General features: G+C 46.5%; 1 protein-coding gene across 1 annotated transcript in view; it reads left to right on the top strand.

Moving 5' to 3' along the window:
* The window catches only part of LOC106579751 (procollagen-lysine,2-oxoglutarate 5-dioxygenase 2), a 128,109-nt gene that overhangs the window by 102,580 nt on the left and 12,248 nt on the right, over nt 1–13,281 (top strand). Inside the window, exons 12-14 of the mRNA XM_045702853.1 lie at nt 1,419–1,544; nt 3,024–3,165; nt 9,948–10,010. Coding sequence (XP_045558809.1) covers nt 1,419–1,544; nt 3,024–3,165; nt 9,948–10,010 — 331 coding nt within the window. The remainder of the gene's footprint in view (nt 1–1,418; nt 1,545–3,023; nt 3,166–9,947; nt 10,011–13,281) is intronic.

Here is a 13,281-nt window from a genome sequence, read left to right as displayed (position 1 = left end):
CTGCTGAAGTTTATATTACTGCTGCAGGTTATATTACTGCTGCAGACTGCTGAAGGTTATATTACTGTTGAAGGTTATATTACTGCTGAAGATTATATTACTGCTGCAGACGGCTGAAGGTTGTATTACTGCTGCAGGTTATATTACTGCTGCAGGTTATATTACTGCTGCAGGTTATATTACTGCTGAAGGTTATATTACTGCTGAAGGTTATATTACTGCTGCAGGTTATATTACTGCTGCAGGTTATATTACTGCTGAAGGTTATATTACTGCTGCAGGTTATATTACTGCTGCAGGTTATATTACTGCTGCAGGTTATATTACTGCTGCAGGTTATATTACTGCTGAAGGTTATATTACTGCTGCAGGTTATATTACTGCTGAAGGTTATATTACTGCTGAAGGTTATATTAGGACGGTAAGGCCAGGTGGAAGGTTGGTTTCTCTACAGTTGTTGTATTGCCTGTGGAGACCAGCGGTAGGGTCCAGCGGTAGGGTCCAGCGGTAGGGTCCAGCGGTAGGGACTCTACTGCTGTCTGTGAGTTCAGGCCCTGCTGAATTCAGTATAGTATAGGGTAACATTATGTCATGTCTGGTCTACTGTAATATAACCCAGTGAGGTTCTGCTCTAGCAATTCCCACTTGGCAGCAGTCCTCCTGGTTCACTTTGGGGGTTGAGTTGAGTCTGAGATGCAGGATGTTTGGATGTTTGTTACATCCTTAAGACACCCAGTATTAAGACATCCTGTTTGACAGAATTACACACTCTTTCGCTTTCTCTTTCTCTCTCTCTCTCTCTCTCTCTCTCTCTCTCTCGCTCTTTCTCTCTCTCATGCTTCTTTCTCTCTCTTTCTGTCTCTCTCTCTCTCATGCTTCTTTCTCTCTCTCTCTGTCTCTCTCTCTCTCTCGCTCTTTCTCTCTCTCATGCTTCTTTCTCTCTCTCTCTCTCTCTCTCTCGTGCGCTTTCTCTTTCTCCTCCCTTTCTCCTCTCTCCTCTGTCTCTCTTTCTCGCTCTCTCTCAATTTCAATTCATTATTCAATTTAAAATACTTTATTGACATGGCAAGTTAAATTACTTACATTTTCAAAGTATACATATAACAAAAATGGTGGTACCAACAGCAGTAATAATAGTAGTAGTGGACATGGGATTAACAACAACTACAACAACAATATTAATCAGAACAACAATACATTAAAGCGATGGTAGTAGACCAGTGTCAACATGAATGAGAAGACACGTGACATGGGATGAAAGACAAAACTAAACAGGAAGTATTATCGACGTTACATTGCACTTTTCACTGGCTGTCCCTCAGGTTGTGGCAGGAGGACACATATATTTGACTGCCAAAACTGCACATTTAGGCTTTTCACTCAATAAATATTATATCTTCTCTCTTTTTTTTCTGCAGGAAAATAATTGGTCCTCTTGTCACCCGTCATGGCAAGCTGTGGTCGAACTTCTGGGGAGCGTTGAGTCTGGATGGTTACTATGCCCGTTCCGAAGACTACATCGACATCGTGCAGAGCAAGCGCGTGTGAGTGTCCTGTCCTCAACCAATGGGGGGTTTGGGACGTCATATAAACTATCGTTTTGTACGTCTCGTATGTATGACACACGCATTCGGCTTATTTGTGAATTGCTGAGTGTATGTATTACATGATATTATATATTATAGTATTACTCACTCACTGATTTTGTTTCAGGGAAGCCACAATGTCAGACAAAGGAGGTTGGTGGCACCTTAATTGGGGGGAGGACGTGGCTCGTGGGTAATGGCCTGGAGCGGAACGAGTGAAATGGTATCATGGTTTCTATTCGTTTCATGCCGTGCCGTTCGGACTCCGTTTCCAGCCGTTATGACGAGCAGTCCTCCCCTTCAACAGCCTCCTGTGACGTCAGGACAATAAGCCTTTAAACCATGAAAGCTGCTAGTTGATGTGGTCTACTGGCAGAGCGCGGGGATTATGGGTTGTGTATGAATGGTTGTGTGTGTAAAAAAATAATAATTCTAAATTACCTTCAGGAGGATCATTTGTGAGGATCTCATTGGATCACAACCACCAGACAAAAAAAAAAGAGGTAGAATGAATAACATGTGTTTCCTGCATCCAACTGTCTACCAAGGATCCCACCAAGACATGTCTTTCCAAACCAGACCCATGATCAGGTTCCCTGGTGGGGTTCCCTGGTGGGATTCCCTGGTGGGGTTCCCTGGTGGGGTTCCCTGGTGGGATTCCCTGGTGGGATTCCCTGGTGGGGTTCCCTGGTGGGATTCCCTGGTGGGGTTCCCTGGTGGGGTTCCTGGTGGGATTCCTGGTGGGGTTCCCTGGTGGGGTTCCCTGGTGGGATTCCTGGTGGGATTCCCTGGTGGGGTTCCCTGGTGGGGTTCCCTGGTGGGGTTCCCTGGTGGGATTCCCTGGTGGGGTTCCCTGGTGGGGTTCCCTGGTGGGATTCCCTGGTGGGGTTCCCTGGTGGGGTTCCCTGGTGGGATTCCCTGGTGGGATTCCCTGGTGGGGTTCCCTGGTGGGGTTCCCTGGTGGGATTCCTGCCTGTGTTCTGTGGGGTTCCCTGGTGGGATTCCCTGGTGGGGTTCCCTGGTGGGATTCCCTGGTGGGGTTCCCTGGTCATGCATCACATGTTTAATATAGTGCAGCTCGACTGTAAGATTCATGTGTGTGTCTCTTTCTCTCCCTGTCTCTCTCTCCCTCTGTGTCTCATTGTCTTTCTGTCTCTCTCTCTCTCTGTGTGTGTGTGTCTCTCTCTCTCTCTCTCTCTCTCCCCCGTGTCTCTCTGTCTGTCTCTTTGTCTGTCTCTCTCTGTGTCTCTCTCTCTCTCTGTGTCTCTCTCTCTCTGTGTCTCTCTCTCTCTGTGTCTCTCTCTCTCTCTCTCTCTCTCTCTCTCTCTGTGTCTCTCTCTGTGTCGCTCTCTCTCTCTGTGTCTCTGTGTTTCTCTCTCTCTGTGTGTCTCTCTTTCTCCCCCCCCTTGCTATCTATGTTCTTCTCTCCTCGCTCAGTGGCGTATGGAACATTCCATACATGGCTCATATATACTTGATAAAGGGAGAAGTCCTGAGAAACGAGCTGAAGGAGAGGAAACATTTTGTTTTGGAGAAACTGGATCCTGACATGGCTCTCTGTAGACACGCTAGAGAACTGGTAAGACCTCTCGGATAACGGCCGAGTTATTACGTTTCTCAGTAAAAGAACCAGAACGGTCTAGCAGCTACTGCATTGACAGTAATACACTGTTTAGATTAGTAGCATACAGGACATCTGTTTTATGTAAGGCAGAATACGAGGACGTTTGGAGGAAGTTTAATGGACCATTGCCCTCGCCTCTTCCTCTGTCCATAGACACATAATCCAGATTTATTTTATGTTAGCTCATGTTAGCTCATGTTAGCTCATGTTATCTCATGTTATCTCATGTTAGCTCATGTTAGCTCATGTTAGCTCATGTTAGCGCATGTTAGCACAAGTTAGCGCATGTTATCTCATGTTAGCTCATGTTATCTCATGTTATCTCATGTTAGCTCATGTTATCTCATGTTAGCTCATGTTAGCTCATGTTATGTTAAGTTAGTTTATGTTAAATTAATTTAATTTATGTGAGTTTAAGTTAAATTAATTTAGCTTATTAGTTTGTTAAATTAATTTAGTTTATGTTAGTTTATGTTAAATTAATTTATCTTATATTTAGCTTATGTTAAATTAATTTATCTTATGTTACTGCTGAAGGTTATATTACTGCTGAAGGTTATATTAGGACGGTAAGGCCAGGTGGAAGGTTGGTTTCTCTACAGTTGTTGTATTGCCTGTGGAGACCAGCGGTAGGGTCCAGCGGTAGGGTCCAGCGGTAGGGACTCTACTGCTGTCTGTGAGTTCAGGCCCTGCTGAATTCAGTATAGTATAGGGTAACATTATGTCATGTCTGGTCTACTGTAATATAACCCAGTGAGGTTCTGCTCTAGCAATTCCCACTTGGCAGCAGTCCTCCTGGTTCACTTTGGGGGTTGAGTTGAGTCTGAGATGCAGGATGTTTGGATGTTTGTTACATCCTTAAGACACCCAGTATTAAGACATCCTGTTTGACAGAATTACACACTCTTTCGCTTTCTCTTTTCTCTCTCTCTCTCTCTCTCTCTCTCTCTCTCGCTCTTTCTCTCTCTCATGCTTCTTTCTCTCTCTTTCTGTCTCTCTCTCTCTCATGCTTCTTTCTCTCTCTCTCTGTCTCTCTCTCTCTCTCGCTCTTTCTCTCTCTCATGCTTCTTTCTCTCTCTCTCTCTCTCTCTCTCGTGCGCTTTCTCTTTCTCCTCCCTTTCTCCTCTCTCCTCTGTCTCTCTTTCTCGCTCTCTCTCAATTTCAATTCATTATTCAATTTAAAATACTTTATTGACATGGCAAGTTAAATTACTTACATTTTCAAAGTATACATATAACAAAAATGGTGGTACCAACAGCAGTAATAATAGTAGTAGTGGACATGGGATTACCATTAACAACAACTACAACAACAATATTAATCAGAACAACAATACATTAAAGCGACGGTAGTAGACCAGTGTCAACATGAATGAGAAGACACGTGACATGGGATGAAAGACAAAACTAAACAGGAAGTATTATCGACGTTACATTGCACTTTTCACTGGCTGTCCCTCAGGTTGTGGCAGGAGGACACATATATTTGACTGCCAAAACTGCACATTTAGGCTTTTCACTCAATAAATATTATATCTTCTCTCTTTTTTTTCTGCAGGAAAATAATTGGTCCTCTTGTCACCCGTCATGGCAAGCTGTGGTCGAACTTCTGGGGAGCGTTGAGTCTGGATGGTTACTATGCCCGTTCCGAAGACTACATCGACATCGTGCAGAGCAAGCGCGTGTGAGTGTCCTGTCCTCAACCAATGGGGGGTTTGGGACGTCATATAAACTATCGTTTTGTACGTCTCGTATGTATGACACACGCATTCGGCTTATTTGTGAATTGCTGAGTGTATGTATTACATGATATTATATATTATAGTATTACTCACTCACTGATTTTGTTTCAGGGAAGCCACAATGTCAGACAAAGGAGGTTGGTGGCACCTTAATTGGGGGAGGACGTGGCTCGTGGGTAATGGCCTGGAGCGGAACGAGTGAAATGGTATCATGGTTTCTATTCGTTTCATGCCGTGCCGTTCGGACTCCGTTTCCAGCCGTTATGACGAGCAGTCCTCCCCTTCAACAGCCTCCTGTGACGTCAGGACAATAAGCCTTTAAACCATGAAAGCTGCTAGTTGATGTGGTCTACTGGCAGAGCGCGGGGATTATGGGTTGTGTATGAATGGTTGTGTGTGTAAAAAAAATAATCTAAATTACCTTCAGGAGGATCATTTGTGAGGATCTCATTGGATCACAACCACCAGACAAAAAAAAAAAAAAGAGGTAGAATGAATAACATGTGTTTCCTGCATCCAACTGTCTACCAAGGATCCCACCAAGACATGTCTTTCCAAACCAGACCCATGATCAGGTTCCCTGGTGGGGTTCCCTGGTGGGATTCCCTGGTGGGATTCCCTGGTGGGATTCCCTGGTGGGGTTCCCTGGTGGGATTCCCTGGTGGGGTTCCCTGGTGGGGTTCCCTGGTGGGGTTCCCTGGTGGGATTCCCTGGTGGGGTTCCCTGGTGGGGTTCCCTGGTGGGGTTCCCTGGTGGGATTCCCTGGTGGGGTTCCCTGGTGGGATTCCCTGGTGGGATTCCCTGGTGGGGTTCCCTGGTGGGGTTCCGGGTCCCTGGTGGGATTCCCTGGTGGGGTTCCCTGGTGGGATTCCCTGGTGGGATTCCCTGGTGGGGTTCCCTGGTGGGGTTCCCTGGTGGGGTTCCCTGGTGGGATTCCCTGGTGGGATTCCCTGGTGGGGTTCCCTGGTCATGCATCACATGTTTAATATAGTGCAGCTCGACTGTAAGATTCATGTGTGCGTCTCTTTCTCTCCCTGTCTCTCTCTCCCTCTGTGTCTCATTGTCTTTCTGTCTCTCTCTCTCTCTGTGTGTGTGTGTCTCTCTCTCTCTCTCTCTCTCCCCCCGTGTCTCTCTGTCTGTCTCTTTGTCTGTCTCTCTCTGTGTCTTTCTGTGTCTCTCTCTGTGTCTCTCTCTCTCTCTGTGTCTCTCTCTCTCTGTGTCTCTCTCTCTGTGTCTCTCTCTCTCTCTCTCTCTCTCTCTCTCTCTCTCTCCGTGTCTCTCTGTGTCTCTCTCTGTGTCGCTCTCTCTCTCTGTGTCTCTGTGTTTCTCTCTCATCTGTGTGTCTCTCTTTCTCCCCCCCCTTGCTATCTATGTTCTTCTCTCCTCGCTCAGTGGCGTATGGAACATTCCATACATGGCTCATATATACTTGATAAAGGGAGAAGTCCTGAGAAACGAGCTGAAGGAGAGGAAACATTTTGTTTTGGAGAAACTGGATCCTGACATGGCTCTCTGTAGACACGCTAGAGAACTGGTAAGACCTCTCGGATAACGCCCGAGTTATTACGTTTCTCAGTAAAAGAACCAGAACGGTCTAGCAGCTACTGCATTGACAGTAATACACTGTTTAGATTAGTAGCATACAGGACATCTGTTTTATGTAAGGCAGAATACGAGGACGTTTGGAGGAAGTTTAATGGCCCGTTGCCCTCGCCTCTTCCTCTGTCCATAGACACATAATCCAGATGTATTTTATGTTAGCTCATGTTAGCTCATGTTATCTCATGTTAGCTCATGTTAGCTCATGTTAGCTCATGTTAGCTCATGTTAGCTCATGTTAGCGCATGTTAGCACAAGTTAGCACAAGTTAGCTCATGTTATCTCATGTTAGCTCATGTTAGCTCATGTTAGCTCATGTTATCTCATGTTAGCTCATGTTAGCTCATGTTAGCTCATGTTATGTTAAGTTAGTTTATGTTAAATTAATTTAATTTATGTGAGTTTAAGTTAAATTAATTTAGCTTATTAGTTTGTTAAATTAATTTAGTTTATGTTAGTTTATGTTAAATTAATTTATCTTATGTTAGCTTATGTTAAATTAATTTAGCTTATGTTAGCTTATGTTAAATTAATTTAGCTTATGTTAGCTTATGTTAGGTTAGCTGATGTTAGCTTATGTTAACTTATGCTATATGTACAGTATCTACACTGAGTATACAAAACATTAAGAACACCTTCCAAATATTGAGTTGCACCGCCTCCCTTTTGCCTTCAGAACAGTCTCAACTCGTCGGGTCATGAACTCTACAAGGTGTCGAAAGCGTTCCACAGGGATGCTGGTCCATGTTGACTCCAATGCTTCCCGCAGTTGTGTCAAGTTGACTGGATGTCCTTTGGGTGGCGGGCCATTCTTAATACACACGGGAAACTGTTGAGTGTGAAAAACCCAGCAGCGTTGCAGTTCTTGACACACTCAAACCGGTGCACCTGGCACCTACTACCATACCCTGTTCAAGGGCACTTCAATATTGTGTCTTGCACATTCACCCACATACACAATCCATGTCTCAATTGTCTCAAGGCTAAAAAATCCTTCTTTAACCTGTCTCCTCCCCTTCATCTACACTGATTGAAGTGGATTTAACAAGTGACATCAATAAGGGATCATAGTTTTCTCCTGGATTGAACTGGTCAGTCTGTCATGGAAAGAGCAGGCGTTCTTAATGTTTTGTATACTCAGTGTATATGTATCTGAATGCTAAAGTCTCCAGAGAGCAAAGACCGGTATCTGTAATGTAGTGTCTCCCAGTCTCTGTTTCTCATTGTGCTGTGGTATCCTGTACACTGTGCTGTCTGTCTGTCTGTCTGTCTGTCTGTCTGTCTGTCTGTCTGTCTGTCTGTCTGTCTGTCTGTCTGTCTGTCTGTCTGTCTGTCTGTCTGTCTGTCTGTCTCCATGTTCTGTCTGTCTGTCTGTCTCCATGTTCTGTCTGTCTGTCTGTCTCCATGTTCTGTCTGTCTGTCTGTCTCCATGTTCTGTCTGTCTGTCTGTCTCCATGTTCTGTCTGTCTGTCTGTCTCCATGTTCTGTCTGTCTGTCTGTCTGTCTCCATGTTCTGTCTGTCTGTCTGTCTGTCTGTCTCCATGTTCTGTCTGTCTGTCTGTCTCCATGTTCTGTCTGTCTGTCTGTCTCCATGTTCTGTCTGTCTGTCTGTCTCCATGTTCTGTCTGTCTGTCTGTCTGTCTGTCTGTCTGTCTGTCTGTCTGTCTGTCTCCACGTCTGTCTGGCTCTCTCTCTGTCTCATTGTGCTGTCTCTATCTGTCTTTCTCTCTCTGTCTCATTGTGCTGTCTGTTTCTCTCTCTGTCTCATTGTGCTGTCTGTTTCTCTGTCTGTCTGTCTCCACGTGCTGTCTGTCTGTCTGTCTGTCTGTCTCCACGTGCTGTCTGTCTGTCTGTCTGTCTGTCTCCACGTCTGTCTGTCTCTCTCTCTGTCTCATTGTGCTGTCTGTTTCTCTGTCTGTCTGTCTCATTGTGCTGTCTGTTTCTCTGTCTGTCTGTCTCATTGTGCTGTCTGTTTCTCTGTCTGTCTGTCTCATTGTGCTGTCTGTTTCTCTGTCTGTCTGTCTGTCTCCATGTGCTGTCTGTTTCTCTGTCTGTCTGTCTGTCTGTCTGTCTGTCTGTCTGTCTGTCTGTCTGTCTGTCTGTCTGTCTGTCTGTCTGTCTGTCTCCATGTCTGTCTGTCTGTCTGTCTGTCTGTCTGTCTGTCTGTCTGTCTGTCTGTCTGTCTGTCTGTCTGTCTCCATTCTCCATGTGCTGTCTGTTTCTCTGTCTGTCTGTCTCCATGTGCTGTCTCTGTCTGTCTTCCTTAAGGCATGATCTGTCTCATTGATCTTGTCTGTTTACAACAGCCTCTGTGGTGTGTTCAGGGCTCTCCTCTCCTGTCCTCTCTCTGTCTCCCTCCTCTTATCCTGTCCTCTCTCTGTCTCCCTCCTCCTCTCCTCTCTCTCCTCTCCTCTCCTCTCCTCTCTCCTCTCCTCTCCTCTCCTCTCCTCTCCTCTCTCTCCTCTCCTCTCTCCCTCTCCTCTCCTCTCCTCTCCTCTCCTCTCCTCTCTCTCCTCTCCTCTCCTCTCCTCTCCTCTCCTCTCCTCTCCTCTCTCCTCTCCTCTCCTCTCCTCTCCTCTCCTCTCCTCTCCTCTCCTCTCCTCTCCTCTCCTCTCCTCTCTCTGTGTCCCTCCTCCTCTCCTGTCCTCTCCTCTCCTCTCCTCTCTGTGTCCCTCCTCCTCTCCTGTCCTCTCTCTGTCTCCCTCTCCTCTCCTCTCCTCTCCTCTCCTCTCCTCTCCTCTCCTCTCCTCTCCTCTCCTCTCCTCTCCTCTCCTCTCCTCTCCTCTCCTCTCCTCTCCTCTCCTCTCCTCTCCTCTCCTCTCTCTGTCTCCCTTCTCCTCCCCTCTCCTCTCCTGTCCCCTCTCTGTCTCCCTCCTCCTCTCCTCTCCTGTTCTCTCCTCTCCTCTGTCATGTGACCATTTCCAACCAATGGCAATGTCTGGCTGTCTTCTAAATTGTATTTTGTTACTTCTATTGTCCCTGTAGACGTTTTGGTCTATATAGTCTGTCTGTGCTTTATGTCATCAGGTCACGTGTCACCCCATGCTAACACGTACCACCCCATGCTAACACGTACCACCCTATGCTAACACGTACTACCCCATGCTAACACGTACCACCCCATGCTAACACGTACTACCACAGAGCTCTGCTCTGCGTGTATGCATCTCTGCATCGCTTCACTCTGTCCCAGCATGCAACACTTACTAAGATAATAACTACCAAAACAGCAGCTTCGAGTCTTAGTCTTCCTCATGCAGCTCATGTCCTCTCCTTCCCATGCCTCCTCCTCCTCCTGTATGTTACGTCTTACCTACCTGTCTATCAAGCTCTCTCTCTCTCTCTGACAAAACGTACCGTTACACCATTTACATGGCGCTTTTCCTCCCTTTTTAGACCAATCACAGAGAAAAAGACTCCCCAAACCCGGAAACGTTCCATATGCTCAGAGTCCCAAAGGTTTTTAACTGCTTTCATTATTCTACTTTGTATAAATAACCATTTCCAACGGGTTGACAATGTAGAACCTATGTCCAGCCCATCGTAGAGCCTATGTCCAGCCCATCGTAGAGCCTATGTCCAGCCCATCGTAGAGCCTATGTCCAGCCCATCGTAGAGCCTATGTCCAGCCCATCGTAGAGCCTATGTCCAGCCCATCGTAGAGCCTATGTCCAGCCCATCGTAGAGCCTATGTCCAGCCCATCGTAGAGCCTATGTCCAGCCCATCATAGAGCCTATGTCCAGCCCATCGTAGAGCCTATGTCCAGCCCATCGTAGAGCCTATGTCCAGCCCATCGTAGAGCCTATGTCCAGCCCATCCGTTAGGTATCTTCAACAAAATTGAAAATTCAGTACCTGAATTCCAATGGACATGTTTTCCCATCAGAGCATTACAATATCACCCTTTCTAGAGCTATTTATTTGATAAATGATGATATAAACATAAAGTATCGAATCATCTCCAGAGATAGTGTAGTGATTTCTTTCAGGAAGTCTGCCGAGTCCTCTTAGAGGAACGCTGCCAAACCAATAGAGAGGAAGCTGTGTATCTCCACAGCCCTTTGGAAATGGATGTTAACCTTCTGCCTGTGATGAGTTAAGAGACTGAGAGAGGTTAGATACTGAGAGAGGTTAGAGACTGAGGAATCTCTTGTAGTTCCTCCCGCCCCTCAAGGAGTACTTAGCAGGAGGCAGGAGAATAACGATCAGATATACACTAAAGTATGTGGACACCTGCTCGTCGAACATCTCATAAAACAATCATGGACATTAATATGGAGTTGGTCGTCCCTTTGCTGCTATAACAGCCTCCACTCTTCTGGGAAGGCTTTCCACTAGATGTTGGAATATTGCTGCAGGGACTTGCTTCCATTCAGCCACAAGAGCATTAGTGAGGGGGGGCACTGATATTTGCCGATTAGGCCCTGGCTCGCAGTCGGCATTCTAATTAATCCCAAATGTGTTCAATGGGGTTGAGGTCAGGGCTCTGTGCAGGCCAGTCAACTTCTTCCTCACCAATCTCGACAAACCATTTCTGTATGGACCTCACTTTGTGCATGGGGGCATTGTCATGCTGAAACAGGAAATGGCCTTCCCCAAACTGTTGCCTCAAAGTCAGAAGCACAGAATCGTCTAGAATGTCATTGTATGCTGTATCGTTAAGATTTCCCTTCACTGGAACTATGGGACTCAAATCATGAAAAACAGCCCCAGACCATTACTCCTCCTCCACCAAACTTTACACTTGGCACTATACATTCGGGCAGGACGCGTTCTCCTGGCATCCGCCAACCCAGATTCATCCGCCGGACTGCCAGATGGTGAAGCGTGATTCATCACTCCAGAGAACGTGTTTCAGCTGCTCCAGAGTCCAATAGCAGCGAGCTTTACACCACTCCAGCCGTCGCTTGGCATTGCATATTGTGATATTAGGCTTGTGTGAGGCTGCTCAGCCATGGAAACCAATTTCATGAAGCTCCCGATGAACAGTTCTTGTGCTGACGTTGTTTCCAGAGGCAGTTTGGAACTCGGTAGTGAGTGTTGCAACCGAGGACAGACCATTTTTATGCGCTACGCGCTTTAGCACTCGGCATTCCCGTTCTTTGAGCTTGTGTGGCCTACCACTTCTGAGCCGTTGAGCAGCTGAGCCGTTGTCGCTCCAGGACGTTTCCACTTCACAATAATAGCACTTACAGTTGCCCGGGGGGCAGCTCTAGCAGGGCAGAAATTTGATGAATTGACTTGTTGGAAAGGTGTCATCCTATGACGGTGCCACGTTGAAAGTCACTGAGCTCCTCAGTATGGGCCATTCTACTGACAATGTTTGTCTATGGAGATTGCATGTCTGTCTGCTCGATTTTATGCAACTTTCAACAACGGGTGTTGCTGAAATACCCGAATCCACTAATTTGAAGGGGTGTCCACATAGTTTGTGTATGTAGTGTATCAGTCCGTGAGAGCTTTAGTCACGGAGCTATGGTAACGGAGCTACTATGGTAACGGAGCTACTATGGTAACGGAGCTATGGTAACGGAGCTACTATGGTAACGGAGCTATGGTAACGGAGCTATGGTAACGGAGCTATGGTAACGGAGCTATAGTAACGGAGCTATGGTAACGGAGCTATGGTAACGGAGCTATGGTAACGGAGCTATGGTAACGGAGCTATGATAACGGAGCTATAGTAACGGAGCTATGGTAACGGAGCTATAGTAACGGAGCTATAGTAACGGAGCTATGGTAACGGAGCTATAGTAACGGAGCTATGGTAACGGAGCTATGGTAACGGAGCTATAGTAACGGGGCTATAGTAACGGAGCTATGGTAACGGAGCTATGGTAACGGAGCTATGGTAACGGAGCTATGGTAACGGAGCTATAGTAACGGAGCTATGGTAACGGAGCTATAGTAACGGAGCTATGGTAACGGAGCTATGGTAACGGAGCTATGGTAACGGAGCTATGGTAACGGAGCTATGGTAACGGAGCTATGGTAACGGAGCTATGGTAACGGAGCTATGGTAACGGAGCTATAGTAACGGAGCTATGGTAACGGAGCTATAGTCACGGAGCTATGGTAACGGAGCTATGGTAACGGAGCTATAGTAACGGAGCTATGGTAACGGAGCTATGGTAACGGAGCTATGGTAACGGAGCTATAGTAACGGGGCTATAGTAACGGAGCTATGGTAACGGAGCTATGGTAACGGAGCTATGGTAACGGAGCTATGGTAACGGAGCTATGGTAACGGAGCTATGGTAACGGAGCTATGGTAACGGAGCTATGGTAACGGAGCTATGATAACGGAGCTATAGTAACGGAGCTATAGTAACGGAGCTATAGTAACGGAGCTATGGTAACGGAGCTATGGTAACGGAGCTATGGTAACAGAGCTATGGTAACGGAGCTATGGTAACGGGGCTATGGTAACGGGGCTATGGTAACGGGGCTATGGTAACGGGGCTATGGTAACGGAGCTATGGTAACGGAGCTATGGTAACGGAGCTATGGTAACGGAGCTATGGTCACGGAGCTATGCTAACGGAGCTACTATGGTAACGGAGCTATAGTAACGGAGCTATAGTAACGGAGCTATAGTTATTTTTACCTGGAGGTTCCCAGCTGTCATGATGCTTATCCCCCTTTCCGTCTTCAGATCTATACATCTGAGAAGCTTCTCTCCCTAAACCCATCCCCAACGCTCTGACCGTCTCACACTAGGCTAGCTGAT

Source organism: Salmo salar, chromosome ssa19 (genome assembly GCF_905237065.1).
Source record: "Salmo salar chromosome ssa19, Ssal_v3.1, whole genome shotgun sequence".
Taxonomy (NCBI): Eukaryota; Metazoa; Chordata; class Actinopteri; order Salmoniformes; family Salmonidae; genus Salmo; species Salmo salar.
The sequence above is the reverse complement of the archived record's forward strand: the minus strand, read 5'-3'. Positions and strand labels throughout refer to the sequence as shown.